At 48.0% G+C, this 27,647-nt stretch overlaps 1 protein-coding gene across 1 annotated transcript; it reads left to right on the top strand.

The window, feature by feature from the left end:
• The first annotated feature begins 5,278 nt into the window (after window positions 1–5,278).
• Window positions 5,279–26,854, top strand: RSPH3 (radial spoke head 3). The gene is made up of 9 exons (XM_045843472.1): window positions 5,279–5,627; window positions 9,291–9,378; window positions 15,559–15,700; window positions 17,347–17,492; window positions 18,693–18,896; window positions 21,078–21,240; window positions 22,937–23,023; window positions 23,428–23,750; window positions 24,042–26,854. Exons 1-8 carry the CDS (start codon window positions 5,542–5,544, stop codon window positions 23,700–23,702), a joined length of 1,191 nt encoding a protein of 396 aa, XP_045699428.1. The 5' UTR covers window positions 5,279–5,541; the 3' UTR covers window positions 23,703–23,750; window positions 24,042–26,854.
• Window positions 26,855–27,647: the final 793 nt, after the last annotated feature.

Genomic DNA, 27,647 nt, shown 5'->3' with positions numbered 1-27,647 from the left:
ATTCTGTTGACATCCTTCCCACTGAAAGTGTCTTCTCTCCTTGAGTCTAGGTAAGTCGGCAGCTGCTCTGCTCGGGGTCCTACTGCTCAAGCCATCACAGCCCAGGCACCAGACAGGGAGGGAAAGAGCTTCCAGTCGGTTCCAGCCCACAGCTATCCAATCGTTCCTGGTTTGAGTCTTAGCCCTTCGAGTTGTCCGCAAACCTCACGGAGCAAGGACAAAAACCATCCTCACTGCTTCCTCTTCCAAAATTCCTGATCCACAGAACCCGGGAGCCTAAGAAAATGGTTATTGTTTCAGCCACTTACTTCTGGGGGAACTAGTTACACAGAAATCATAGCTAGAAATGTTAAGATTCTTCGTCTTTTCTTTTTCTGTGTCTTTAAAAATATATTTCTTACTGAAGTGAGTCAATAACTTCTTAGATCAAGAGGAAATGATAGCTAGTTTATCTGAGATTCTGAGATTTTATGCAAGGAACAGAACAGTAGATCAGCTGCGTATCTAAACATTAGCATCCTGTGTACTTGTACAAAATGAAATGGGCCGTAGGTAACATGGTAGGAGGGAGATGAAGTGAAGCTGAAGGACCGATACATGGTTTTCTGGTCTTGCCCAACTAAAAGTAACACAAATCAGGCAAGCGACAGAGCTATAAAGATGCAGAAAATACATAACACTCCTGCAGATGAAAATGATCAACACCCTTTGAACCCTTCAGCTCTGGCTTTGAGAAAGGGGGAGCGGGGTTCTTCTGGGCATCGTACCTCAAGCAGGTGAATACTTAAGCCAATATTAACAGACACTGGAACAAAATCAGTTTTAAGCGGTCATCAAACATGACGTCTCTTCTGAAACATCAGGTAAAGCATGTGGTACAAGAAATACATCTTCTGGGAAACGGCATTAGCCTCGGGAGGAACAGCCCGGGAGTCCAGGCCAACGGAATACCCGCATTTCAGCCCGAAGTGAACAGGCTGGCCTCATAAATCCTGGCGGGTCATAAATTCCTCATTACCGAGTTTTTAATTTTGGCTGCTCTCTGGGGTAGGTAACTGAAGTATTTTTTTAATGAGGGACAGGGTGGTCTTGCAAATCTGCCCTGCCTGGAAAGACAACGGACTTGGTTCGGTTGTGAAGTCATTCCCAGCCTTACCCCCTCCCCGCAGAATCTCTAGTCGGTGTTTAATTATCTTCTGATCTTGGGTGTTGCAGAAAAGTCTAAAGCCATTGGGCTTTTATTCTTGAAAGGTAACTTGCTTCGCTTTGCCTCGATGCTCCTAAGATCTGTTTCCTATATCCTTGTAATATAAAAATGTTGCCATCAGTTTTTCTTGGGATATGGTGCACTCTTTGGGTCTGTGTTTTCAAGTACTTTTCAACTCAGGACACACTTGGTATATCTATCAAGTCTCTAGTTGGTGTTTCCCATGGGAACGTGGGTCTCACGTTCAATTTTGTCCCCTCCCCTGTATGTCCATCGTCTTCCACGCTGGGTCAGCGTCATTAACCCTTTCCTCTAGGTCCCGGGAGCGTTTCTCTGGATGGCTCTCTAAATCACCGATTTGACCTTCAACAACGTTCTCTAGAATGTGGATCTGAACTCCGTTGTTGCATCTTTAGCTCCTTTGAATCCTGTATTTCTTGATCCTCTCTGCCTCATGTTCTGAGGCAGACACACTGAGCTCTCAGTTCCTCCAAGTGCTGGGCACCCCCTCACCTGTAGGGCTTCACACACGGTATCTTTCCCCCCAAACTCATGTCCCCCTCACTTCGTCTGTGGGCAAACTCCCACAATGTCGGGCGATTTGCGCTCCAGCACCCTTCCACACAGGAAGCTCGCCATCACCCCAGCGTGGGCTAGAGGTGCTTGTGCATCTCCTACGCGCCCTGTCCCGCCCTATCATCACACACGTCACGCTGGGCCGGAGTACCTGTCCCCTGTCTGGCGACCCCATGAGCCTCCCGAGGGCCAGAACCACGGTGATTGTATCTGTCATTCTATTCTCAGCCCGGCACGATTCTTGACGCTCGGAAGTATTTTCACCCATAATGCCACTCCCTTTCAGCCACAGCTGATTGTCTGTTTCACTCTCGAGAATTCTCCCCCTCACGGCTTTCTGCTCTCACTCGTGGGCAGGTGGGTTGTGCTTCTAGGGATGCCAGTTCCGCTCCTTGGGATCCGTCTTCCTCTGTCCAGATGCATGCTCCCTTCCTCCGCTCTGACAGCAGCACGCGTTCATGGCTTTCACGTTTCTCCCCTTCCTCCACCTCCCCCTGCCCACCCCCCTCATCCTCCAATAAGAGAAATGAACCCCGACCTGGTAGCTGCCAACAAACACAGCATCATAATTGCTCTGGGCCCCACTCTTTGTCTGCCCGGCTGCATTTTAAATCTTCTCAAGCTAAAGCACAGACTGCTGGTCACCCTCCTGTCCCCTCCCCCTGGCCTACATCTCCTAGACAGGTAAGGGACTTCCCGTTTCTGTCAGTAGCATTTTAAAACTGGAGTCCCGACCCTTCCTTTCTAAACAAATCTCAGGGTCAAAGACATCTTGGAATGCTTTTGGAAAGAATCCTTGAACCCACCTTAGAAGCCCTAGTTATGTCCTGTGTATTATACTTGTTTCTTATCAGAGAAACCTGAAGATTTAAGAACACTCCCAGCTGAGACATATATATAATCAAGTGCAGTTTCACCGATGTTACAATGTTTCCTGACAGCACTTAGCTGCATGGAGAGGATGGAGCCGCCCGCCTCGCTCCAAGGAGAGCGAATCGTCTCTACTTTCCAGACGGTTCCCTGCTGGCAGGCAGGGGGCTCACTGCGGATGTCTCCTCTCCCGGGTTCCAACATAATCTCTGGGCTGGGAAGAGATTCCATCCATTCAGTACAAGAAAGTTTACTTAAAAACTTGCTTCTGCTTCTGGCTAAGGGAATTCAGGGCAGGAGAATTTATTTTCAGATAAAATCTCCCAGATAACTAACGTCACTTGTGACTGATCAATGCAGATGCAGAAAAATCAGTAATGGTGCTATTTAAAGGGGGGTTTGTAAAAAAGCAATTAATGCATTTGTTAGGGTTTAAAAGAAGTTCACTTACATTTAACTTACGTGTAACTGGCAAGTGAGCCTCAGAATATGGTGATATACGCTCCTGAAGAGTTATATAAAAATAGGTTTAGAATTAACATATGTTCCAGATCAGATGCCTTTTAAAAGAATACCATGTGAAATGTTTTAAATGAAGGTTTGTAAAAAAGTTCATACCCATGGTTTTATGGTAAATTTTCATTTTTCAATCTCTGATTTCTTTATGAAGAAGAAGATAATGGAATACTGTCTAATTTTTTTTTTAAATAAAGACATGCAGACCCAAAGATATTAGACTGATCATTGGGGTTTTACTTTTTTTAATTTGAAGGTTAGTAATAACCTATGGTGGCTTTCATAAATTAGTATTTTCCTCACCAAAATCAGGGTGATTTTATAGCACTTATTTCTCCAGCTCTATCTTCTTGACCTACAGGATGACGTCATGTGGACGCCCTACCACCTTCACAGTATCGGAATGTTGCCTAATTTGCGGAGGAGGCAAGTTGGAGCCAGAGAGTAAAGACCTCGAAGCTGAAAAGAAAGTTGGGGGCCACTCACACTGGTGTCACACAAATGGTGATTCCAGGGGTGCCTGAAGCCCGCTGTCCCCACGACACTGTCATTCCTGAAGTCACATGAACTACCCTGATACGTTTCAAAACATTCTCTTCTTGCCAAGCAAGTTCGGGTGGTTTCTACCATTTATAACTGAGAGCCTCCACCAGTACAACTGTTGAATAGAATAGCTATCTAGCTCTAGAGTTGTGCATAATTTTCATAAAATTGTTCTAAATCTTGTATGTCCATAAGACAATTTTCTAAACACTCTTATGTACATTAGTTCTTTTGATAGGCACAAATAACTGGGTAGTACTGGTAAAGCAGCATCTATTATGTGCTATTTTATTGATAAAATAACAAAAATGTTGTCTTTGTCAATTAAACAAAGGATCGTTTAAATTTCACCTGCAGTCACACAGCTCGCAAAGTGCAAACCTGTAGTTAACTCCAGTCCCTGACCCCAGATCCAGTGCCCTAAACTCTCCACCCCGGTCTGGCCTGCGCATCCCTAGCCTAGGGCTCCAGGCGTCCCTTTACACCTGCGTACACCTGGCAAACGCTCTGGCTCCTGAAAGGAAATCTTTCGGCAGTGTAAATAAACTACCTTCTCGTTGGTCTACTTGTGCTGCAATTATTTTACTTACTAAACACTAACGAAGAACCAGTGACACCTTGTGGCAGAAACTCATATAAATTCATGTGCAACTACGACCACCCATGTTCAGCTGAAAGGCTGCTCCAGAGACCGTAGGCACTTCACTAAGTAGCGGAGACAAAAGCAAAACTCCGGGGAAGAATAATCTATGGTTATAGATTCTCCTCCTCATAATTAGATCTTTCAGGAAAACCTGTACTTCCCTTACACAAACAATACTGTTAACGCTGCTAATAGGAACACCAAAGTCTCCGCCTACGTTTTTTGGTACAGACCCACCCCCCGATTTACAATTCTTCAGAGCCTGGTGTCTAACCGATGAAGGTATAGGGGCCTAAAAGAAAGACTCAACGAAGCGCCCACCCCAGTCCCAATATTACATCTGAGGGGCGGCCCGTGTCGCTCTGGTCCTGCGAGGTGCCAGCAACAGAGCAGTAAGCAGAAGAGAAAGGCGAGAAGCGCAGGCCAGGCTGCGGAGCGCGGCGGCAGCCCGCCCGGGGTCGGGAGAGGTGACGCTGCTGGGAGACGCCGGGGAATCCATGACGGGGCCCGGGCACGTAACAGAGCTGGGAGCCCGGGTGCCCCGCGTGAGCGATCGATCGTGCGTGAGCCGCCTGGGGCAGCGACGCAGCATCAAGGCAGCGGGAAAAACAACCGGGGAGATCCCCTAAGGAGCGGGAGCATGTGGTCCTTGGGGAATGGCGCCAGCACCAGCCCCGATTGCCACGCTCCAAAGTGCCGCTGGGGATTGCAGCCTCGCTCCCCAAAGGCACCGCAGGGGCTGCCACGCCCCCCTTCCTGCTCAGAGAACTGCTAACGCGCAGGCGCTTCTGCCGAGGAGGAGCGGCTGGGCGGGGCAAGGGTCGGGAGTGCGCATGCCCCGGGGCCTTTTCACGAAACCAGCCTTCGGAACTGCCAGGAGGTCCCGCCCCCAGGCGGAACTCGGGGTTGCTGGGCAACCGGTGGCGGCACCGCGGGCAAGCTCTGTGCTCCCTAGAGCGAGCCCAGGGTAGCTCCCACTTCTACACCCGGCCACTTCCCGTCCCGCCGGCTTCCTCTCTTGCCGCCCCTCCTCGCGCCCCGGAATCCCTGCCCTTGGCACAAAGGAAACCTCTCCGGCTGCCACGACGCCTTTGCGCCCATCAGCGTCGAAGCCAAATTCCATCAAAGGCGAAGTGCTTCCACCCCAGACGGGGCCTCCACGTTGACTGGCCGCGCCTCTCGGACCATGAGCACCTACACCTACACCTTCACCAGCCGGCCCCGGGTCCTGCCGTGCCAGCGCCGCCGTTACCGGGACAGCCTGGTGCAGCCGTGAGTGAGCCACCAGCCCCTGTGTGTCTCCACCTGTCCCCTCCATCCTGGCCCCTTCGCCCTCGTGAAACCTGCCGAGGCTGCTTTCCCTTCTCTACACGCTGCCGAAATAAAATTTCTTCCCTAAAGAACTCTCTCGTGGTGAGAAGGAATGAAGGCAGAAGGGGCCGGGGTGGCCTCCCGTAGTTAATTGTTAGGGATAATGAATTGCTGACTTGACTTCACTGAGTGTGAGTCAGCGTATGTTTATCGTTGGCCAGCTGTGTCAAGCACCCTCCTGGGGGCGTTTACATACATTTTCTTACCGAGTCCACAGGGGCTGTGAATTTGGTTTTATAACTCCCTTAGGCAAGTAAGAAAACAGGTACAAAAAGTGTCACGCTCAGGAATCACATGTCCAACATGGGAGCCGGGCCAGTCTTTGGTTAAGAATCAGGCGATCCTTTCTTGGTGGACCCCAAACTGTGTTTTCACATTAATGAGTATTTGCGAATATCCAAATATCCATGTCTAGAAAGGACCGTCATCTTTATGGTTCTCTTGAAGTTCTTTCCAAGAATCTCAAATTTTGGACTCGGCAGAACTTCCCAGGCATGAAGGCTCCGTGGGAGCAGGAACCTTCTGTCTTTTGTCCAACTGGGACCATGCCTGAGGCTTAGGAAGCACTCAGCACAAATTGCTGAATTAATGTTTGAGCGTCAGCATAGTAACTCTGGATGCTTATTTCAAAAACTGACCCCCCCAAATTTGTAATTACCTTATTCTGACAAAGACGTTTCTAATAAGAAATGCCCGTCACTTTTAAGAAACCCAAAATAGAACATTTAAATTCAGAGGGCGATCATTTGTAAGAGAATTCAATTTCAAAAGGTACTGCTTTCAAAAATGCTTTCTGGTGCCCTGAAGTGTTTCCTTTTAAATCATTACTGTTAAATCTGACCAACAGACGAAATAAGAATCAGTGATGGTTCATTAGGAACCTTTTTTTAATATAGAGAATTAGTTGATAAGTTAGTTGCAGGAACTAACTCACTGATTCAAGCTATTGGAAGGAGTGTGGTATAAGTGTGTATATTTGTTTTTTCATTTAAAATTATCCTTATTGGTGATTTTCAGTTTACAAAAGCAATATATACTTGTTGGAACAAATGAAAACCACAAAATCAGAGTGAAAAAAAGCAATGGTAATTATCTTCTGCCCACCTCTACTCCCACTTCCCTGTTGCAATCGAATTTAACATTATTCTTGCTTGTCCACAGATGTACATGAGCATATGTATATTTAGACAGAAGGTTTAGTTCTGAAGTAGGATCAGACCACACATATTAATCTGCAGTTGGCCTTTTCCCCTTTGTTACAAGCTCTAATTTCTTTTTTTTTTCCCTGATGTTATATATACCTACCCAGTCCTAGTTAATTCCACAGAAACACGTGTATCATTTTGGATTGCCCATGGTTCATGCTAGGGTGTGTCCTTAGCTCCCCATCACTTCCCCGTGTGCACCTGCGCTTCCTCTCCTGCCCTCAAGGTAAACCATGTCGGTGGCTTTGCATGGGTGCTCCTGCACTCTTCTCCTCTCTCGCCAGTTTCAGTACAAGGTGTGAACATACACGTGCACATACACACATACAAGGGCTTCGTCTGCTTCGTAGCCATGGTAACATATTATACATAATTCTCAGCGCCTTCCTTTCATGCTTAATTCTTTGTGGACATCCCTCCAGTTATTTTTAATAGCATTATGGCCCCTTGTTAAAAATCTCCCACTCCTGACTGATACTTAGTTTGCTTCAAGTTTTTGCCACAAAGAAGGAGGTTTAAATAAACAACTTTATACGCTGACGTCTTTATTTTTATAGGCCGGATTCCCAGGGTGGAATCGTTAGATCGTGTATACTTTTAATATGAACAAATGGAACAATATACCTTATTCTCCGGGAATATTTGAACATACCCTTTTCCCCACACCTTCACCAGCAATAGGTGTTACGGATTTTTTTTTTCTTTTTGGCCTTTGATAGTATGAAAACTAAACCAAAATGTCTCCTCATTATGACGTTAATTGACACTGAGAGGCTTCAGTCAAGTGAGAGCCATGTTCGGATCTTTCCATTTTAACAGATCACTCACTGGCTACAACATACAGAACAGATTGCAGGAGAGGTTTTGTTCCCGACAGTTGAGAGACCTTTGCAGTAGTCTAGTTAAAAGACAGTGGGGGCAATGAGCACGGGGAGATGTGAGGAGGAGTGGGGGCAGAATCCCAGGACCTGCTGGAGGTAGGGAGTGGGGAAACCGAAGGTGTTCTGGTGAGTCCCGGGCTTCTACGTTAAGCCACGTGGGTGCCCCATCTAATGAAATAAAGGAGGAACAGCCTGGAGTGGGAGAATGTTCAGTTTAAGGTTGCCTTCGAGACGCCTTAGATGTCATCAGACGTATCAGTTGGAGAGTTCCAAGCTCAACGTAAAATTGGGAGTTTTAGGAGTACGGATCCCGAGCGAAGAACCCTTGAGGGTGGATGAGGGCAACGAAGGGCAAGAGAAGGCTGGGCCCCAGGAAGTCCCCCAGTGCAGGCCGGAGCCGGGAGACGGCGGCTGACATAGCACAGTCAGCGCAGGTGCAGACAAGCGGTTGGAAGGACACAGCGCATCACGGAGGCTGAGAAAAGGGGGCGCTCCCAGAAGGGGGCGGCCAGCTGGTCTGAACGCTGCCCGCAGGCCGCGTCGGATGGGCCGTGCGGCATGCCTGGGGTTTGGGTGGTGTGAAGTCAGGCTGTCTGCGCAGGGCTTCAGCGCGTGATGAGCAAGCAACCTCCCCCCCACTCAAAGTCATTTCTTTCTTAAAAAAAAAATTATTTATTTATTTTTAGAGAGGGAAGGGAGGGAGAAAGAAAGAGAAACATCAATGTGCGGTTGCTAGGGGCCGTGGCCTGCAACCCAGGCATGTGCCCTGACTGGGAATCGAACCTGTGATGCTTTGGTTTGCAGCCCGTGCTCAATCCACTGAGCTACGCCAGCCAGGGCTAAAGTCACTTCTGATAGAACATTAGTACAGGTATAGATGGACGTTTGGTCTTGTCCCCACACGTTGAGTATCATTTAAAGAACTTTGAATGCAAACATCAACTGTACTTTTCACTATTGATCATTATGTCCCCGAATTAAAGCTTTATTCATATTTAAAACAATATAATTATGAAAGATCTCTGAAGTTTAAGAACAGTGAGAAATTTATCTCGTTGTATTTCAGTAAGCCTGATACTGTTAATATAACTTTTCGGTCCCTGAATCATACTTTTGTTAGTTCTTTAGGCAGCTCCTTTTCGGTTTTCAAGGTTAAGTAGCCTAATGTCTCACAGCCTCGGTCCAGCTGTGCCCCTTAGTGGCAGACTCCTTTCCGAGTTTGCTTCCTCCCTCGTCAGATGAGGGTTAATTTCCCAGTTTGCAGCTTATTGCGAGCACTAAGTGCAATAACACACGGGAAGGGCCTGGCACATAGCAAGCATTCCCTAAGTGGCAGCCATTTCTCTCCTTGTATTTTGGTCTGTGCTAAAACAAAAATCTGTTATTACCTTAGACTATTTTCATCTCAGTCTAAGTCTGATTGAAAATGAGCTGACCCCACAGAGAGCAGCGGTCATGTAGCCTTTGCCCTTTGACAGAGCCGAGGAGCCCACGCCATACGCGAACATCATGTATGACCGGAGGGTGATCCGGGGCAACACCTACGCTGTCTACCAGGAGCCGCCCGTGAGTAGAGCCTGCCCGGAGCTTTTCACTCCGTGCAGAAGGACCAACTGGTCTGTCTGTCTGTCTCTATTTCTGATCTGTTGCACACTAAACGTTTATAACATTTTTAAAAATAGGTTACTAGAAAAATGAATAGTCCTGTAAACTATTAAGGACATTGAATTTCTAATTTAAAAGTTTCCCCCCAAAGAAATCTCCAGGCCCAGATGGTTGCACTGGAGAATTTACCAGACCCGTGAAAAAAGAGAATTTGCACCAGTTCTGCACAATCCCTTCCAGAAAACAAGGGAGGAGGGGACACCTGCCGACTAGTCCTGGGAGGCCAGCGTCGCCCTGAGACCCAAGCCGGTGACCCCGATGAGAAGGCTGGAGGCTGGCAGCCAGCTGCCCGGGGTCAGCTGCACGTGCAGAGTCCCCCACGGGGTCGTAGCAAAGAGAGTCCAGCTGTGTTTAAAAAGAGCCGCATCCCACGCCCGAGCGGGGTTTACTCCAGAAAGGCAGAGGTGTTCTGGCCCTTGTGGATCAGTGTCATCCACCGTATCGACAGGTTAGAAAGACAAATGACAAATGACAATGACAAATCCCGGGGTCACAGTCATTGGTGCAGAACAAGTATTTAACGGTTCAACTCTCATTCCTGATAAACACGACAAACTAAGAGTTGAGGGGAATGTCCTCAATTTGATGAAGAGCTTCCATAAAACACATACAGCTAACACCATAATTGGTGGTGGAAAAAATGAATGCTTTCCTTCCCAGAGTGGGAAAACGCAAGGATGTCATCCACTCGCGCCACTCCTAGTCAACGCAGTGCCAGGAGCTCTAGCCAGCGCTAGGTGCAGGTCAGAGAGGGAGGAGTGAGACCGTCCCTGACTGCCGGGGACGTGATGGTCTGCCTGGAACGAGCCCACTGACTCTCCGGAAGGACTGAGCACTCGTAACTGGGTTGGACAGCATCACAGGACACAGATCGGCACACAAGATCAGTCGTACTCCTATATGCTAAAAAGGAACAAGCAGAAAATGAAACTTGAAACACAGTATCACTTACAGTCCCTTCAAAACCCTGGAATGCCTAGGTATAAATCGAAGCATGCACAGGACCTGTAAGATAAAAACCACAAAACGCTGATCAAAGGAATTAAAAACCACCCAAAGAAATGGAAAGACATACGCCACGTTTGTGGATTGAAAGCCTCACCATCGTAAAGATGTTACTTCTCCCCAAGCTGATCTGTCCATATAACACAGTGTCTATCAAAATTCCAGCGAGATTTACGTAGTTTATTTTGCCCTGATGAGAATGGCTCAGTTGGTTGAGCGTTGTCCCACACAGTGAAAGGTTGGGGGTTCAATTCCCGGTCAGGGCACATGCCTGGGTCATGGGCCCTGTCCCCGGTTGGGGCACACGGAAGAGGAACCGATCAATGTTTCTTTCGTATGTTGGTGTTTCTCTCCTCTTTCTCCCTCCTTGCCCCTCTCTCTAAAAATAAATAAATACCATCTTTTTTTAAAAAAAAAAGACAAGCTTATTCTAAAATTGATACGGAAAGGCAAAGGAACTAAAACGGTTATGCCATTTTGGAAAAAAATAAAGTGGGAAGAATTACGCTACCCTATGTTAAGATTTACCAAATATGATGTTAGTAATTGTATCAAAAAAAGGTTGTATTGGTGGAGGGATGGACACGTGGGCCATTGGGACAGAGTAGACAACTCAACGCCATGCACCCAGCTAATGTTGGGCAAAGGCGCTAAAGAGGGTCAGCGGAGTGAAGACAGCCCTTTCAACAAACGGTGCTGGAACAACTGGAGACCAAAAAAAAAAAAAAGTGAACCACCTCACACCATAAACAAAAATTAATTCAAATGGATCATGGACTTAAATGTAAAATGTAAAATGTAAAACTATAAACTCTTAGGAAAAAACCTTTGGCATCCAGGGCTAAGCAGAGGGTTCTGAGATATATCACCCAAAGCACAGTCCAGAGAACAAAACGTGATAAATCAGACTTTATCAGAATCCCAAACTTTGTGATGTGAAAATCCTTACAGGAGGATGAAAGGCTACAAACTGGAAGGGGATGTTTGCAAACCGCATTCTAACAAAGGGCTTATGTTTGGAGTATATAAAGAACTCTCAAAACTCAAAGGTGAAAAGAAACAACCCAATTAGAAGATGGTCAGAGTCAGATCATCTGACTCTGGGTGGTGGGCACACAGGGCAATACACACGTCACGTGTCACAGAAGCACACGTGAAACCTACGTGACCGTACCGTGACCGTACTGACATGTTGCCCCAAGGAATTAATTAAAAATACTTCTTGATTAAAATAAAATTAAAAACAAACAAATAAATAAATAATACTTCTTACCCTTGTTGATAATATTGACAAGTATAACCACCTTAGTGTAAAAAAAAAAGAAAGAAAGCAGTCAAAAGACATGAGCAGATATTATCAAAGAAGAGATTTACGTGGCAAACTAAGTACATTAAAAATAACATTACCCCTCATTAGGGAAATACAAAATCAAAGCCACAACTAAACCCGTGTAACGTTTAAATAGTTCCTTTCCCCTTTACAAAATAAAAAACAAAACACAACTATACACCCATTACACCGTAACTATACACTTGTTAGAAAAGCTAAAATTTTAAAAATAGTGATAATGACAAGTGTCGGTGAGAATGCGGAGCAGCTGGAACTCTCGTCCGTTGCTTATGGAGCGTGAAACAGCACATTCCCCTTGGAAAACTGTTCAGGAGCCACTCATGACAATGAACAGGGACTTACAATTTGGCTCTACAGTCGCACTCTGGGACAGTGATTCCAGAGAAATGAGAAGTGGTCTTCGCATATGAACCTGGGCATGAATGAACATTCACAGAAGCTTTATTCACGATAGCCAGAAACTGGAAACACATTCCAGTGTCTCTCACAGGAAGATGGTTACGCAAACCTGGCACATCCGTATAATCAAGTTCTACTCAGTAACAGAAAGGACTGAGCCGTTGATAAACGTAACAGTCTCCGTGGGTCTCAACAGCATTTTGCTAAGTGGAAAAAGCCAGTCTTAAAAGATGACATACTGGGTGATTCCTTGTATGGAGGATTCCAGAAAAGACTAAGCTATGGAGATGGAGAACAGACTAGTGGTTGCCAGGAGACAGGGAGGAAGGTGGGACTTGGGAGAAACGTAAAGGACTCCCCAAAGGAGCCCTTTGGTGGGAAGGAAACCCGGACTGTGGGGGTGGCTACACAAATCTGCACTGGGCGTGAAATCACAGGGACTGCACCCACAAACACAACTCAGTGCAGGCAAAAGTGTTAAACCTGAGTAAGACCTGTTCGTATTTTACTGGTGTCAGTCTCCTGGTGTTGATGTTTTGCTACAAGTACGTAAAATACCGTATTTTGGCATGTATGATGCGTTCCTGTGTATAGTGCATGTATAGTGCACACCCACGTTTTGGGCCTGAACTTTCAGGGAAAGAATCTTTCATTTTAACTTCTTAATTTTTTATTAATATTTAGAAACAAAAACAGTTACATATTCCAGAGTATTATTTTGCATATGGCTATCGTTACTGGTTTCTAGAGCTAGAATTTTTAACACATTAGCATAAATAAATAAAAGAATTAAAAATACTTATATAGATAATGGAATTAACACTACCCATGTCTAATGCTCATCCTTATTTTCCCCTCAAAAATGTGGGTACAAAGTGTGCATCGTACATGGCAAAATACTGTATATATACTTTGGAAAAAGCCACCATTGGAAAAAGGTGGATGAAGGGTACACAGGACTCTACTTCTTTTGTAATCTCCTGTGAGTTGTTTCGAAGTAAATCTTTTTTTTAAAGATTTTATTTATTTATTTTTTTAGAGAGGGAAGGGAGGGAGAAAGAGAGAAAGAGAAACATCCATGTGCGGTTGCTGGGGGTCATGGCCTGCAACCCAGGCATGTACCCTGACTGGGAATTGAACCTGCGACACTTTGGTTCGCAGCCCGCGCTCAATCCACTGAGCTACGCCAGCCAGGGCGCACAAAATAAAACTTTTTAAAAAACATTTTAACTAGACCCTGTAACAACTGAGTTGGGCGTTGTGTTTCAAAAAAGGACACGCTGCATTTCTGTTTCCCCAAGTCTCTGAAGAGCTCAGTTTGCACAGTCACACCCTGCTCAACAACAAGGGTGCGTTCTGAGCGACGTGTCGTTAGGAGACTCTGTTGTCGTGTGAACATCACGGAGTGTGCTCACACAAATCAGACAGTGCAGCCAACACACCTGGCTCAGGCAGTGCGCCTGTCGCTTCTGGGCCAGAAGCCTGTCCAGCGTGTTGCTCTAGGAAACGACACGAGACTAACGAGGCACGAGAGAAAATGATGCCGTGGAGAGATGCGGTGAACACAAGGCGTGTGGGCTGACGGATGCCGGCACACCACGGCAGACTGTTGCGGGGCAAACCCTGTTTTTACAAGTAGAAAGAGCGAGCACACTAAAATAATGATGAAAAGTACTGCGTGGTCAATACCTAAACCAGAACCATAGCCATCTGTTACCGTTATCATGTGTTAGGGCAGCTTATAATTGCATGTGCTGTGCTTCTACGCCGCTGGCAGTGCAGTAGGTTCGTCTGCACAGGCACCACCACCAACCACAGTCATGTGCCGCAGTGTTGCAGTGGCTACTGTGTCGTCACTGGGTGGTAAGAATTTTTCAGCAACTTTATAACCGTATGGGACCTCCATGGTATATGCAGTCCATCATCGGCCAAAACATTGTTACAGCACGTGCCTGTAATTCTGTTCCATTAAGAAAACGGAAAAAAAATCCAGTAAGATATTTATAATAGTGTAGAATATGTACCCAAAAAAGCCTTCAATAAATGATCCCAAAATAATACCAGTAATTAGGAAAATGGAATTATAGGAGATGGGGGAGGGGTAATGCTGTTATTTTGTAACGAGAGACCATGACACCTATGGGGAGAGCTGCTCTGTACCACCAGGTGTTGAGTCGGGCCGGTCATGTCACCATTTGATTTGTCCCTCTCAGCCAGGACCCTCGGCAGGTGTCGTCAGCGTCCCCATGGTGCAGATGAGAAAGCTGACCACCTGGAAACTTAAGTTACCGGTCCCAGCTTGACCAGCCCTGGCGCACTGAGAACTGAAGCGTCGGGGTGTGAGCCTCAGAGCCCGCGCTCCTGTCTCCGCCGTGTGATGCGGTGAGGCGAGTTTGCGCCTCAGGCTGCGTGACATCAGGGACACGGTGTAAAACGCACCACGTCATCGCAGGCTCAGAAAAACCGTGCATTCAAATGGCAGGAGCCATTGCATGCAGGAGATGTGATTACACATTTTTACAAAAAACTTTAGTGTTCCTTACATTGTCATTTCAGGTAAAATGTCTCAGAATTCTAAGTTTAAATATTAAAAAGTTTTTTCATGAAAAGCACTTTTGTATTTTCCCAGTGCTGTTGCATTTGCTTTGGGATAAGACAGATGTAACTAGAGGATGATTTCAAAACGAGACGCAGACACGAAATCAGGGGCCTCTGAGCCGTGCGGAACTGCTGGGCAGAATGGTGATCACCCTTTAGTTACCGTTTGTGCGCTGGGGCTGAGGGAAGAGAGCGAGTAATACTGTAATAAATCCGTGCGGTGGCAGGTAGCACTGGACTTACCGGGGCTCACTGCGTAAATTGTATTCTTGTCTAACCACCGTGATGTCCACCTCAAACTAATAAAAATAATTTTAAATGCCAACTGTAATTGAAAAACTAAAATCATCTTAGTGCTTTTCAATCTCTGAACTGTACATTAAAACTTATTATACCTAAACAAGTGTATCAGCACACTAGGTTACTAGGCATAAGAGGAAATCATGGTAAAAAAAAAAAAAACTTGAATGAGGAAAAACAGTTTATTGCATAAGATTCTGCTCCCGTTGATACCACTTAACAATGGTATTCCGAAGCCACGTTCCTGCGTGGCCAGACACCTGTCTAATTATCTGGCACGGTTCTGGTAAAATTTCCGCCCCCGGATGACCGGGAAGCCGTGAATGACCGGTGCCTGTACGCCGTCCCGGAATCGCCTTCGCAGTGGCGGCTCTGCGTGCTCTGAGAAGTACTCTCTAAACTTCAGATGCCTTTTCTGTCGCTCTCAGCGTGGGCAGCTCAGTGACACAGACGTTCAGAGGCACCGTCGGACGCAGAAGAGGGCTCTTTCCAAAAAACGAACCCAAGAACAGCTGAGGCCGTGGACGCCGGAACCCGTGGAAGGCAGAAAGCACGTGGACGTGCAGACAGGTCTGTGAGCGTGCCGCTGGCACGTGGCTTCTGGGTTTGCTCGGTTTCCTGAGTCCGTTGTTCCGTGTGTCCCCAATGTTTGCTGTGTGTCTGTTACATTATCCAGGACTCTCCCAGCCACTCGATAGGAGAAGTCAGTTCGTTAGAAGAATTCATAGACGATGTATTAGTATTATATTGGGCACACATGGCAATGCAAAATGGGTGGGGTTTTTTTTAAAGAATTTTGTAACCAGATTAATTCTGTCTGAGCTCCTTTTACATATTTATTTTCAAACTGGGACTGTTTCTCACTTTGTTTTTGTAGCCTAGCATGAACCACTGCTGGACTTGCAGGAGAGGAGAGCAGTGCAGTTCAGTTTTGACATTTTCTTTGTCTCTGGGGAGGAGTAACCCCTTTCAGGTCCGAGCCCTCCCCCCTCCCCCCCTCCCCCTCCCCCCTCCCCTCCCCTCCCCCCCTCCCCCCTCCCCCTCCCCCTCCCTCACCACGACCTCTTCCGTTCTCTCGCTTTGTTCTCCTTCTGCTCCCGCACTCCCCAGGCCCGCACGGGCGCTCCTGGGCCTGGGCCGGTGCAGGCTTTTCCCACTGGTCTGACTGTTCTCAGCTGGCGGGGCTTACCCCTCTAGCTAGACCTAGACCTACACGGTCTGCGAGGGGCTAGCCTGTGTTGTCGACAGAATCTCGATAATCAGACAACACTCGGTGTTTTCCACGGAGTGCGTAACTACTCAAGATGCTCCTTGCACCTGGCCAAGGGGGTGAGTGAACTCATCAGAGTGTTTTCTGGGTAGTAAGGCCGAGAGGAAGAAAACCACTCCACAGTTCTCCCCCCGCCCCGACCCTGCCACCGAGTCTAGAACGAGTATGTCTGCGATCAGCCAATATATAGTTGTAATTCTGCCGAGATAAATTTTAATGTTGATTTACAGCATCAGAATATTAAGTGCTACGATAGTAGCCACCTTTTGTTGAGTGTTTCTTAGATCCCAGAGACTGTACCAGGTCCTCTACTCATGTGTCTCCTTTGTTGTTAAAAGACTCCGTGCGACAGACAGTTTCCATCCCTTTTACAGACGAAGACGCCGAGGCCCGAGGAGGCTGTGGCCTGGCCAGGCCCCGTGTTCTGCACCTGCCTCCAGCTGCCCTGCTCTTTGCATGGGCCCGTGCAGCCCTCGCCTCGCACGAGGTCTCCCTGAGGGGACATGGGTTTCTGTGCATGCATTTATAATCTACGGGCTGGAGGACAATCAAGTGACGGAGAGACGTGGGGCAGAATTATTTTTAAATATCCAGGACTTTTCAGATCTTCATATGTTTACTATCTTAGGACTCAGTTATATGGACGGATTATTAACTTCCCATCCCCTGTTATACTTTATATTCTACCTACGAGTACATCTAAGGTTTTAGTTTCATTTCCAAACGCAAAGCCCGGTGCTTTCTCCACACTCGGTACATGTTCCAGTCTGACCAACTGTGTGGTCTTGCAGACACACGCAGTGAACCGAAATCCCCATCCGAGCACCTTCTAACACTTCTTCTCTGACCCCGTTAGTCCTATTCTGAAGGAGCTAAAGTTTCAGATACAGATACATGCTTGAACGAGACCAGAGTTCCAAACTCAATGTGTATGGTATTCCCTTAGAATTATACCTTGAAGAAATTGCCGACCGCGTAATAGAAGTTGATATGGAATGCCAAACAGATGCGTTTTTGGACAGACCACCAACACCACTTTTTATTCCTGCCAAAACTGGCCGAGACGTGGCCACCGAAATACTAGAAGGAGAGGTACAGTACACCATCCACACTTCCCTGTGTCTTCCTCGTGAGTAGGTAAAGTGAGGTTTGGTTGAAAGCTTAATAGGGGTACAAACCACTGCATCGTCAGAAAGATTGTAGTTACTGGATTTCTTTCTTTCTTTTTTTTGAGAAGTTTGGTTCCGTTTATTATAGTGTCAAGTAGATTTACAACTATTGCACTTACTAGAATTCTGCAGATAGAAGGCCAACATTTAAGAGGATGTTTTTCTCCAATAAAGCTAAGTTTTCATTATCTTTAATGTAAGATGTTAAAATTACACAAGGTCCCCATGTTCTGATTGCCCCTCTTTGCTGATCAGAAATAAAAATCATTAGCAATGTTTTTTTCTCTTTTACATGTCTGCATACTTGCTTAAATAGACTATAAGTAGATTTGTACCAAATAAGGAAAAATAATGTTTCTGGCATAAAAGATTTTACTATTAGTTGCTTATAGATTATAGATTATCTTCATAACTTCTATGAAGATAACCTATGTTAAGAAGTTCTAAAAATCATTACATTTTCATGTCAATGTGGGATGCGTTGATTGGCCAGTTTAGGAAGTGTAAGAAGAGAAAGCAACGCTTACACACATTATGTGTATGTAATATAATGATTTACATGAGGTTTAAGACCTGGAGGAACTTGAACAAACTGCCATGGAAATTTGGAAAATAAGTCCTCATCAGCCACACAGAAGAGTATATTTGCTTCTATATCCTAGAGATGAGTCACCCTAATATCTGTTACTCTTGTTCCTTTGTTTTTCAACTGTTACCAAAAAACAATGAGTAAGAATTGAGTGAAAAAGGCAGGGAGTAAGAAAGACAAGGCTATTTCTCCTGGGTTGCAGAGTTTGATCTTACAATGGCCAAGTATCAGGGTTCGCTGTGATGACCGCAAAGATCTTGGCTGTAACCTTGACTCGGCCGCTTTGCCTGCGAACAGGGCGCCCTCCCGTGGGCCTCGCAGGCCGGTCTGAGGGCCGGAAACCGCGAGCGGGGCCCAAGCACCGCGTCTGGCACGCGGGAGACGCTCCGGGTGGTTTTTCACTGAACGCTTGGTCTACGATTAAAATTCAGTGCATGGACGTGGGCAAAGAGGGGGGACGTGGGGGGCATCTGTAATCATGTCCACAATTTAAAATTTCTTTAATTGGAATTTGCTCTGTTTTGTGCATTTAAGCTCTTTGACTTTGACCTTGAAGTCAGGCCGATGTTAGAAGTTCTGGTGGGGAAGACCATCGAGCAGGCTCTCCTGGAAGTGATGGAGGAGGAGGAGCTGGCCAACCTGCGGGCCGGCCAGAACGCGTACGAGGAGCTGCGCAACGTTGAACTTGCTGAAGTTCAGAGACTCGAGGAGCAAGAGAAACGGCACCGACAGGAGAAAGTAGGGAGTCCCGCCTTTCTCTCTGGGTCTCGGGCGGCGCTGTGACAGACGGTGCCCAGAGTCACGGGTGGCATGTCGCAGCGCCTGAGATCGCTAGAAATGTGTTAGAGGACACCAGTAGTTTTTGTCGTGCGTGTCTCTCCTGTCCTGTGTGTCCTAGAACCTGCACGAACTGAACTGAGTTTTTTAAATCCCAGCGTATATAAAGGTACCTGAATAGAGTTCCCCGGAATTCCAAGTGGAACAATGTAAATTATTAACTGTCCCAACTGAAAGGCACTCTTACGTACCAAGGGCCCTAGTGAAAGAAACACACCGAGCTGCCATCGGTCAGAGGCAGAAGAGGAGGAGGGGAGCGGGGTGTGTCCGAGACAGGCGGGGGACAGGAGCAGAGGGTGGGTCTGCGCGGAATTCTGGGTCTTGTCTCCCGAGCGCGGCCAGGCTCTCCTCTGGGCCCCTCGGCACGCGCCATGTGGGTCCTCGCAGGATGGTTTTTTTTTTTAGATTATAGGTATTTAGAACCTTTCATAAAGTTTTGGAATCCAATTTTTTAATCCTCGCCCAAGGACATGTGTATTGATTTTAAAGAAGGAGGGAGGGAGAGAGAGGGGGAGATAGTGACATATGAGAGAAACATCAGCCGGTTGCCTCTCACACGTGCCCTGGCTGGGGCTCGAACCTGCAGCATTTCCGTGCATGGGACGGCGCTCCAACCAACTGAGGCACCTGGCCAGAGCTGGAATCCAGTCTTTAAAAAATGCCACCAGCCTCCAGTTAGGAAACACGGGGCTCGGCAGTCTCTCCAGGCATTTCTGGGTCGGGCGGTGTGGCCCCGCCCTGTGCCCCGAAAGAGTGCATCACCCTGGCGTGCCCGGGCGCCCGAGCCAGTTCGGACGGCCTCCCGGACAGTCCCGCTGACCCCACAGGACGGCTAGCTGTTGGGTGTCCCACCTCATGCCTAACCAGATGGACTTTCAGTTTCCCTCCAAGATGAATGGTTAACTGTGTAGAGAGCATGTGGCTTATGGTAAAAACTGTGCAAATGCAAAACTTTTTACAAATGTAAAGTGAACACCAACAATGTTAGCTTTATTGAAATAGCCAGTGAGATCTATCAATGAATACTTACTTTTTAGTTTATTTACTATTAGGAAGTATGAAAAAATGAAGACTAGAGATCATCTGGATTTGTATTTGCTTAACCTTTGAAAACGGACCGAGCCAGGAAGTGTGTCAGTGCCCCCACTTGCACGTGGGCACAGAGAAGGCAGCCCCCGGCTTTGTGGGCACGGGCTCTGAGAAGCAGCGACAACAGGGAAAGGTCTTAGAATTTTTGGAACTTTGTGACTTCAAAAATTCTTTTTTTTTTTAGATTTATTTATTTATTTATTTTTAGAGAGGGAAGGGAAGGAAAAAGAGAGAGAGAGAAACATCAATGTGCAGTTGCTGGGGGCCGTGGCCTGCAACCCAGGCATGTACCCTGGCTGGGAATCGAACCTGCGACGCTTTGGTTCGCAGCCCACGCTCAATCCACTGAGCTACGCCAGCCAGGAAAAATTTTTGACAAGTGAGACAATTCATTGGCCCAAGTTCTTTCCTGAAGACATCTAAGCAACTATACAATTTTCATATTGGCAGTACTTTACGATACTACTGCATAAAAATACGTATACCCCAACCCTTTGATATCACCCGTGCAGTCAAACATGCATATCTCGAAATTGCTTTCCTTGAACACGGGTCGGGAGATGAATTTTACCATAAGCTCCCTCCCTCTCTTTCCTGAGCTCAGTGCCTACCAGCTGCTGGAATTCATCAACAACTCGCCCTGGCTGGCGTAGCTCAGTGGATTGAGTGCGGGCTGTGAACCAAAGTGTCGCAGGTTCGATTCTCAGTCAGGGTGCATGCCTGGGTTGCAGGCCATGACCCCCAGCAACCGCACATTGATGTTTCTCTCTCTCTATCTCCCTCCCTTCCCTCTCTAAAAAATAAATAAAATCTTAAAAAAAAAAGAAATTCATCAACAACTCGATGGAAAATGTGAACCTTTCCCAGGCAGATGCCTTGCTGTCCATTTTGGGGGTAGAACTCTGAGTCCATCTTCTTCCACGCACTAGCGTCAGCACGCGGGGAGGACGGGGCGGCGAGGTCGGCGCCAACCACGGGGTTGTCTCTGCGCAGGAGCGCCGGAAGCAGCAGCAGTGGGAGGTGGTGCACAAGCACAAGCAGACGGCGGAGAAGATCGCCGCCCGCGCCTTCGCCGTGCGCTACCTGTCCGACCTCCTGCCCTCGGTCTTTGGCAGCCTCCGGGACGGCGGCTACTTCTTCGATCCCATCGAGAGAGGTTCGTGGAGGGTTTTGTCAGATGCGTTCTCACGCCGAGCACCACCTAACAGTTCACACTTATCTCCTGCTCACTTTTATTTTGAACTGGGGTCTTTCCATCTCCGAAGCGAAGTAAAAAGTCAGTTACAGTCGTTCTGAGTCAGTACTGTTACTAACAAGAGTGTTGGCAAGACCTTGACTTCAGAATGCTAGTCAGTCTTTATCCAGCAGCAACACTGGAGCGTAGAAAGAAGTGTGCCCTTGAGGCCAGACCTCTGGGTTTGGGACCCAGCCTCGTCGTGAAGGAGCTCCGTGGCCTTCATTTTCTTACTGTGAGGTGAGGATGATTTGGAAGTTAAGTGTCATGATATATTTGAAACTTCTGCGAACTATAAAGCACCATTTCTGCGTAAGCGTCTACTCACTTTTTCTCAGCTGATTTTCTATTCTCATCAAAAACCTCTGGGGGCAGCGACTGAAGTTGTCGAGGTTATTGTTAGGTGTTCGCACCCTCCCCGGCGCTGTGCTGGGCGTTGGAGCTAGGAAAGGAGACCCGGTTTCTGCCTTTTCCAGAACCCAGACCTGCGTCCCGCAGAGCTGTCTCTGCAGCGGCTCCGGCCAGACGAAGGGCCCGGGTCCCCGTAGCCTCACTGCCCCCCTCCGTCCCCAGCGCAGCAGCCCCAGACCCGCAGTGCTGCGCGCACAGGTCCCGTTCCAGAGGACTCGCGCAGGGTCCGGGGGCAGGGCTAGCGATGTTCCTTCTCGCTGGTCACACAGCTCCAACACGCAGAGGTCAGGTTGCGCACACGTCATTAGTTCACACCGATGTGATCCTTTCTAACTTGTGAGTGTTTTCCATACGTGACACCATGTGACCCTCCCAGGAGCCCTGCGGGGGTGGACAGCGTAGACTAAGTCCCATTTTTTCAGAAGAAGACACTGCAGCTCAGAAAGGGAAATGCCTTGCTCCTGCCCACGGGGGAGGGACACGCACAGGCCCAGGCGGAGCCGACTCAGGCTCCGGGCCATGCATCCTCTCGTGGGTTTGGAAGCTGGTGGACAGATGGATGCCTAGCTTCAAATTACCTGTGGTAGGGAATGCACTGCTCTATCACACTGTTGTTGCCCCTCTGAAAGATGAAAAGGGTAGATGCCCACCCCCCAAAAAGCTACTTTTGAACATCAACACGGGTATTGCAGTGGGCCGTGGTTTTAAAAGGCTTCCACAGCAGCAGAGTAGGTTTCCGTTTGAACGAAAGGACCACTGTGGAAAGCCCTGGTTTCTAGATGGCCTTCTCCTCAGATGCCCTCTGACCTGCGTCCTCCGAGTCCCGGTCTGCTGCCGTGAGGCCCCGGCTCCAGGCGGGGCACCTGTCCCAGGCGTCGCCCGACCCCAGACTGGCACTGCGTGTGGAGGCACCGCGGCCCCCAGGTCCCCCCCACCCCCCCGCCCCTAGACCCACCTCACACGCCCCTGCACAGTCAGCTCAGAGACTGCGGTTTTGGAAACACTGTTTCTACCGCACGGGGAAGGAAACGGAGCAGAACACAGAGAGGGAACCTGGCACAGTGATGCTGTGTGAGGCTGCGTAGCATTCTGTATAAAGAAAGCAGTGTTGACGTTGTAACATTAGGGGAAAAGCACAGGTTCTTCCTATTTGTAGTGATTCTTAAGAACTACTTTTAATGATTAAAACCGACTTTTTTTATCATAGATATTGAGCTAGGATTCCTTCCATGGCTAATGAAAGAAGTCGAGAAGACTGTGGAACACGGCATTGTGGGAAGGACAGTGCTTGACAGTAAGTTGTTTTATTTAAAAGCCATCTCTAAACCTTTCAGTAGTGAGAATAAATAGATGTCGATTTTACAGTTTTAGTTCTCAATTTTTCAGTATATCAATTATATTAACCAAGGTACACATGTTTACCCTCAATATTATTTTTGGTTCTTCTGTAACGTGGTCAGAATTCATATTTTTGTCATTAGTTTATAAAGATCTTGTTAAAATAGGTATCGAACCTGACTCACGTTCGATCCGTTGGGGACTCAGAAGGCAAGCTCATGACCGTGTACGAAAGGCTCCGACACAGGCGGGGAGGGGGTGAGGTCCCGTGAATGCTTCATGCTCACCCGCTGGTCCGCGTTCTAGCTGCCGAAACACAGCCAACCGCAGGGACCTGCGTGTGTGTCTGTGCCCTTCCAGTGCTCATCCGCGAGGTCGTGGAGAGGAGACTGACCATGTACGAGCGTAAGGACGGCAAGCTCCCGCCTGTGAAACCCAAGGGCCGGCCCAGCGGCCCTGCAGCGCGGAGGAACCCGCCGATGGGCCACGAGTTCCAGGACCAGCGGCCGCTTCCAAACCCTGACCCCCTGCGGAGAACAGACACGGTGTCGTCCCGGGAGAGGATGCTCAGGGAGGAAGAGGACGAACTCACGGAGCTGAGGAGCTCCTCCCGGAGCGGGGCCTGGGAGGCCTGAGGCCGCCCGGCGCCCGCTGGCACCAGCGCCGCAAGCACCAGCGATCAGGTCAGGCCGAACTGTGGGGGCGGGGGCGGGGGGGGGGGGGCCTCGGGCTGCACCGATCGGGTCGCATTGCGTCGGCGCGGTTTTCGTCTGATGGGCCGGGCCAGTCGAGAAATAATGTTGAAATAATAAAACCTAGTAATAAGTGAAGCTTAAATACTTCATTTATTTGATAGAGAGATACCTTTCAAGTTATAACTCTCGTGAGAATTATGCTTAATGATAAGCTTCCCATTGTCACTATATATAACTATCAAATATATTTTTTCTTAACCTTTCTAATTTGTGGGCCAGTGTTTTTCAGTGAGTGTGTTACGGAACGCCGGATGTTAGTACCGTCGGCCACTGGACTTCCCTTCCCTCCAGGAGAAGCCCCTCAAGGGAGGAGTGCCCCGTTGCTGGGTGGCCAAAAGCTGCGGCCCCCCCTCTCGTAAGGACCAAGGACTACACCCGCATCTGTATAAAATGAACAGGCGGTGACCCCTTCCAGCGCTAATATTCAGATAAGGCACATGTGGGGCTCTGTGACTCAGTAATACTCTCCCGTCTATTTTTTTTTTCCACATTTCCGCCACTAAGAAATTTGAGTGATGCCAATAAAGTTACGATCCCCGCTCACCCTTGCGCCCGTCCACTCCCTTCCTCAGAGATAGCCGCTGCCATTCACTAGGTGTGCGCCTTTGGGCCTGTTTGAGGATGTTTGTATATTTAGACACCTAGAAATATGTGGGTTGACTTCTCTTGACATACATGTATTTCTATAATAGAAATTATAATAGAAATCTATAAATAGAAATGTATTATTTGCATCGTCACCTCATGGTCTACCTTGGACCTTTCCACTTTGATGCATATAAATCCCTTTTTCAATGTGGTGAGACATTACACACTGTGACTGTATTACAGTCCAGGGAATCTGCATTTGACTGTTGAATCCGGACTGGTTGACAGATTTCCCTGCACTGCTGAAAATCGGATATTTTACCTCCAAAGTCACGTTGCTCCTGAGCAGTCACCGAAGGCTGCCAAGGCCCAGGCGCACAACAGCCCGTTCCCCTCGGAGTGAGCTGTAGTGACCTGCAACAACCCGCAGTTACTGACACATTTACCCTCATTTCTTTCTAAGTCAGGCGCCAAAAACACACCCGCACGTCAACAATGGAGGAAGAACATCTTTCTCCAGTTGAAGAAAGGACTCGTGCCGTGCGGCTGCGTAGCGTAGCAGGGTTCTCAGACCATCCCCGCACATCGCTCCGTCATCCACACCTCACGGCGCCCCTTCTGAAGTGCGGGCGACAGTGTCTTCATTGTCACTCTCGCTCGCCAGTTCGGCCAGCCAGCGAGCACTGACCGAGGGCCTGCCGAGTGTCAGCTCCACGCGGGAGGCGGCGGAGCCCCAGGCGGCGGAGCCCCAGGCGGCGGGGTGCGGGTGAGAAACGCCACAGCTCGGGGGTTCGGAGTGACGTGCCATCGCTGCCCAGCCTGCTAAGTAACGGGATGGAGGCTGGACCCCGGATCTGCTTGCTGCTAACCCAGTGTGCTTTCCTCTAAACAGCCGTGAGCCCTCGTGAGGTGGGCTCAGAGAGTAACTCCAAAGAAACGACCGCATTGCAGCGCGTTAAATGTTGGAATCGCCGCTGGTACCCACAGCTGGGTTAGTTCCACCTCGCTGAACACTCTTCATGGTCTTCCTAAAATGTGTAGGATTCATTTTGGCAAGAAGACCAAAAAAATTTTTTAATTAGGGTTGCTGCTGATCATTATTATTATAGATCTTAAAATACCTACAATTTTAAGAATGCTTTCAAAGTGGACTTGAGACTGTCTTGTGCAGTGGTTATCCTTCTGCACAATAGTCTGGTCCCTTAAGCGCTTTGCAGAGGCTTCACTGGCCCTTCAGACCTGCGCTCTGTACCTCCCCACCTTCTGAAGACACAGCAATCTGCGGGGGCCTCCCCCAACCCCACGCCGCGCTGAGCGGCCGAGCCTGACTCTGCCCTGCTGCGTTCTGGAGGGGACAGAGGGCGCCGTCCCTGGGATGCAGCTCGGAGACACGGGCTGGTGTTGGCTGGTGCGACAGTAGTGAACGGAAAGTTTGCATGTTACCCGCGGTGACGAAGAAGTTCCCCAGGCACATGAAGTAGTTCGTGGGGAAACAAAAGGCTCGGATCCCGGGAGTGCAGGCTTCCGGTGACTGCGAGCAGCTCTGCGGACGGGTGGCTGGACGCACCGCCGCGTGCGGACCGCCACTGGCTGTGCCCACAGTCGCCACTGCTCTTCTCGTGAGCTCTGCTCCTTTCTGTCGTTCCAACAAACACCAGGCTAACAGACGCCAGAGATTCATGAAATAGATGACACATAATAAGTTTATAGAGCTGTCGTCTCTGACATAAATCCTGATCACTGAAACCGACCAGAGAGTAGAAGCAACAAGGCGCCGTGGCACCTGCGCCGCTGGGACTTCTGCCGGCGCGGCCTGGGAAGTCCCGCGTGTCTGAGTGTGCACATGAGAACACCCGTGTGTCCTCTGGCTCAACAGTCGGAGCCGCTCACCTCCATCTAGGTAGGACAGAGGCGCTCTGGAGAGACCCGCGCACGGGTCTAACGGCCCCCCAGACCAGGGCGCACCCGTTGTTCTTGGCCACAGCGCCAGCCTTCCCAAGCTTCCTCCCTCACAGTCAGACACGCAGACAGGAGTGTCCCCAGCAGGGCGTTGCTGTCGTTGGGAAGTATTGTTGACGGTATTGGATCGGTGTCCACAATCCTCACTTTGAATCAGGGCATATTTACCTTTGATTTTTAGTGAGACCAACTTACAAATTAAATTTAGTAAACTGGTGGTTTAGATAATATTTTTCTGTTTTTAATAAACCATGGAAATAATATAACTTAAATACATGCATTAAAAGATGCAGTAATATTGTAAGTTTGCTTATAAATAAAATCAGTCAAGATATTTAAAAGTTTGAAATTTCAGGATAAAGATATCTTAAAGATAACATCTAAACAATCTTAAGTTCATTAAAAAATGCAGTTTAAAACCTGAATAAGTTTTTATCACTACATGAATTTATAATTTTTATAGAATTGAATATTTTTATTTTTATAATAATTGTGTATATTCTGCCTTGGCTGGCGTGGCTCAGTGGATTGAGCACGGGCTGCAAACCAAAGTGTCGCATGTTCGATTCCCAGTCAGGGTACATGCCTGGGTTGCAGGCCATAACCCCCAGCAACTGCACATTGATGTTTCTCTCTCTCTTTCCCCCTCCCTTCCCTCTCTAAAAATAAATAAATGAAAATCTTCAAAAAAAAATAATTGTGTATATTCTAACATGTTACATTGTACTGATTCCCATATTTACCACTAGGTGTCAGTAAAACCCTAAGGTAAAGCTCACTTGCCTCCAACTTCTGGCGAAATTTAATGACTGTAAAGAGACTTTAGTAGACAGTTCAGAAATAGATTGTATTCCTTGGAGTCTCCGGACTCAACACTGAGCATCTTATCTTGCCCTAAACTCACCTGCCAGCTCTGCAGGGGTTCGAGGGGACCCCAGCCTGTATCTCAGACTCGTAAAACTCGCGTCTCAGACTGGGCCTCAGCCATCCAGGGCTGCAGCCTCCCAGCCATGGGACCCTTCGCGGGCGGCCGTTCAGTCCACGCTCAACTCCCGTAAGGACGGGCCTTCCCTGCACGAGCTGCCCTGGAATAGCATCTCCTCCTTCTTCAGTCTTGCCCTTCCACCAGGTCGAGGCTGGGCTAAGTGCTCAGTCAACTGCCTTATTGGACAGCTCCCATTTCTAGAAATTTCTTTTAGGCTGAATCGAATCTGTCCCACTATAACCTATGCTTTTTAGTCATAATCACGCCACATGGCATTACTAATGACGGAAGGA

The sequence above is a fragment of the Phyllostomus hastatus genome, unplaced genomic scaffold (assembly GCF_019186645.2).
Source record: "Phyllostomus hastatus isolate PE091 unplaced genomic scaffold, TTU_PhHast_1.1 phas_contig_40, whole genome shotgun sequence".
NCBI classification, from domain to species: Eukaryota; Metazoa; Chordata; class Mammalia; order Chiroptera; family Phyllostomidae; genus Phyllostomus; species Phyllostomus hastatus.
Note: the sequence above shows the minus strand (reverse complement) of the source record. Positions and strands in the feature narration are given on the sequence as shown.

What these genes read in the sequence shown, in the direction of transcription:
- RSPH3 (XM_045843472.1), top strand. Translation starts at nt 5,542, where the DNA reads ATGAGCACCTACACCTACACCTTCACCAGCCGGCCCCGGGTCCTGCCG. An exon ending in CGGGACAGCCTGGTGCAGCC is followed by an intron (nt 5,628 to 9,290) that starts GTGAGTGAGCCA and finishes GCCCTTTGACAG; the next exon opens with AGCCGAGGAGCCCACGCCAT. An exon ending in CTGTCTACCAGGAGCCGCCC is followed by an intron (nt 9,379 to 15,558) that starts GTGAGTAGAGCC and finishes TGTCGCTCTCAG; the next exon opens with CGTGGGCAGCTCAGTGACAC.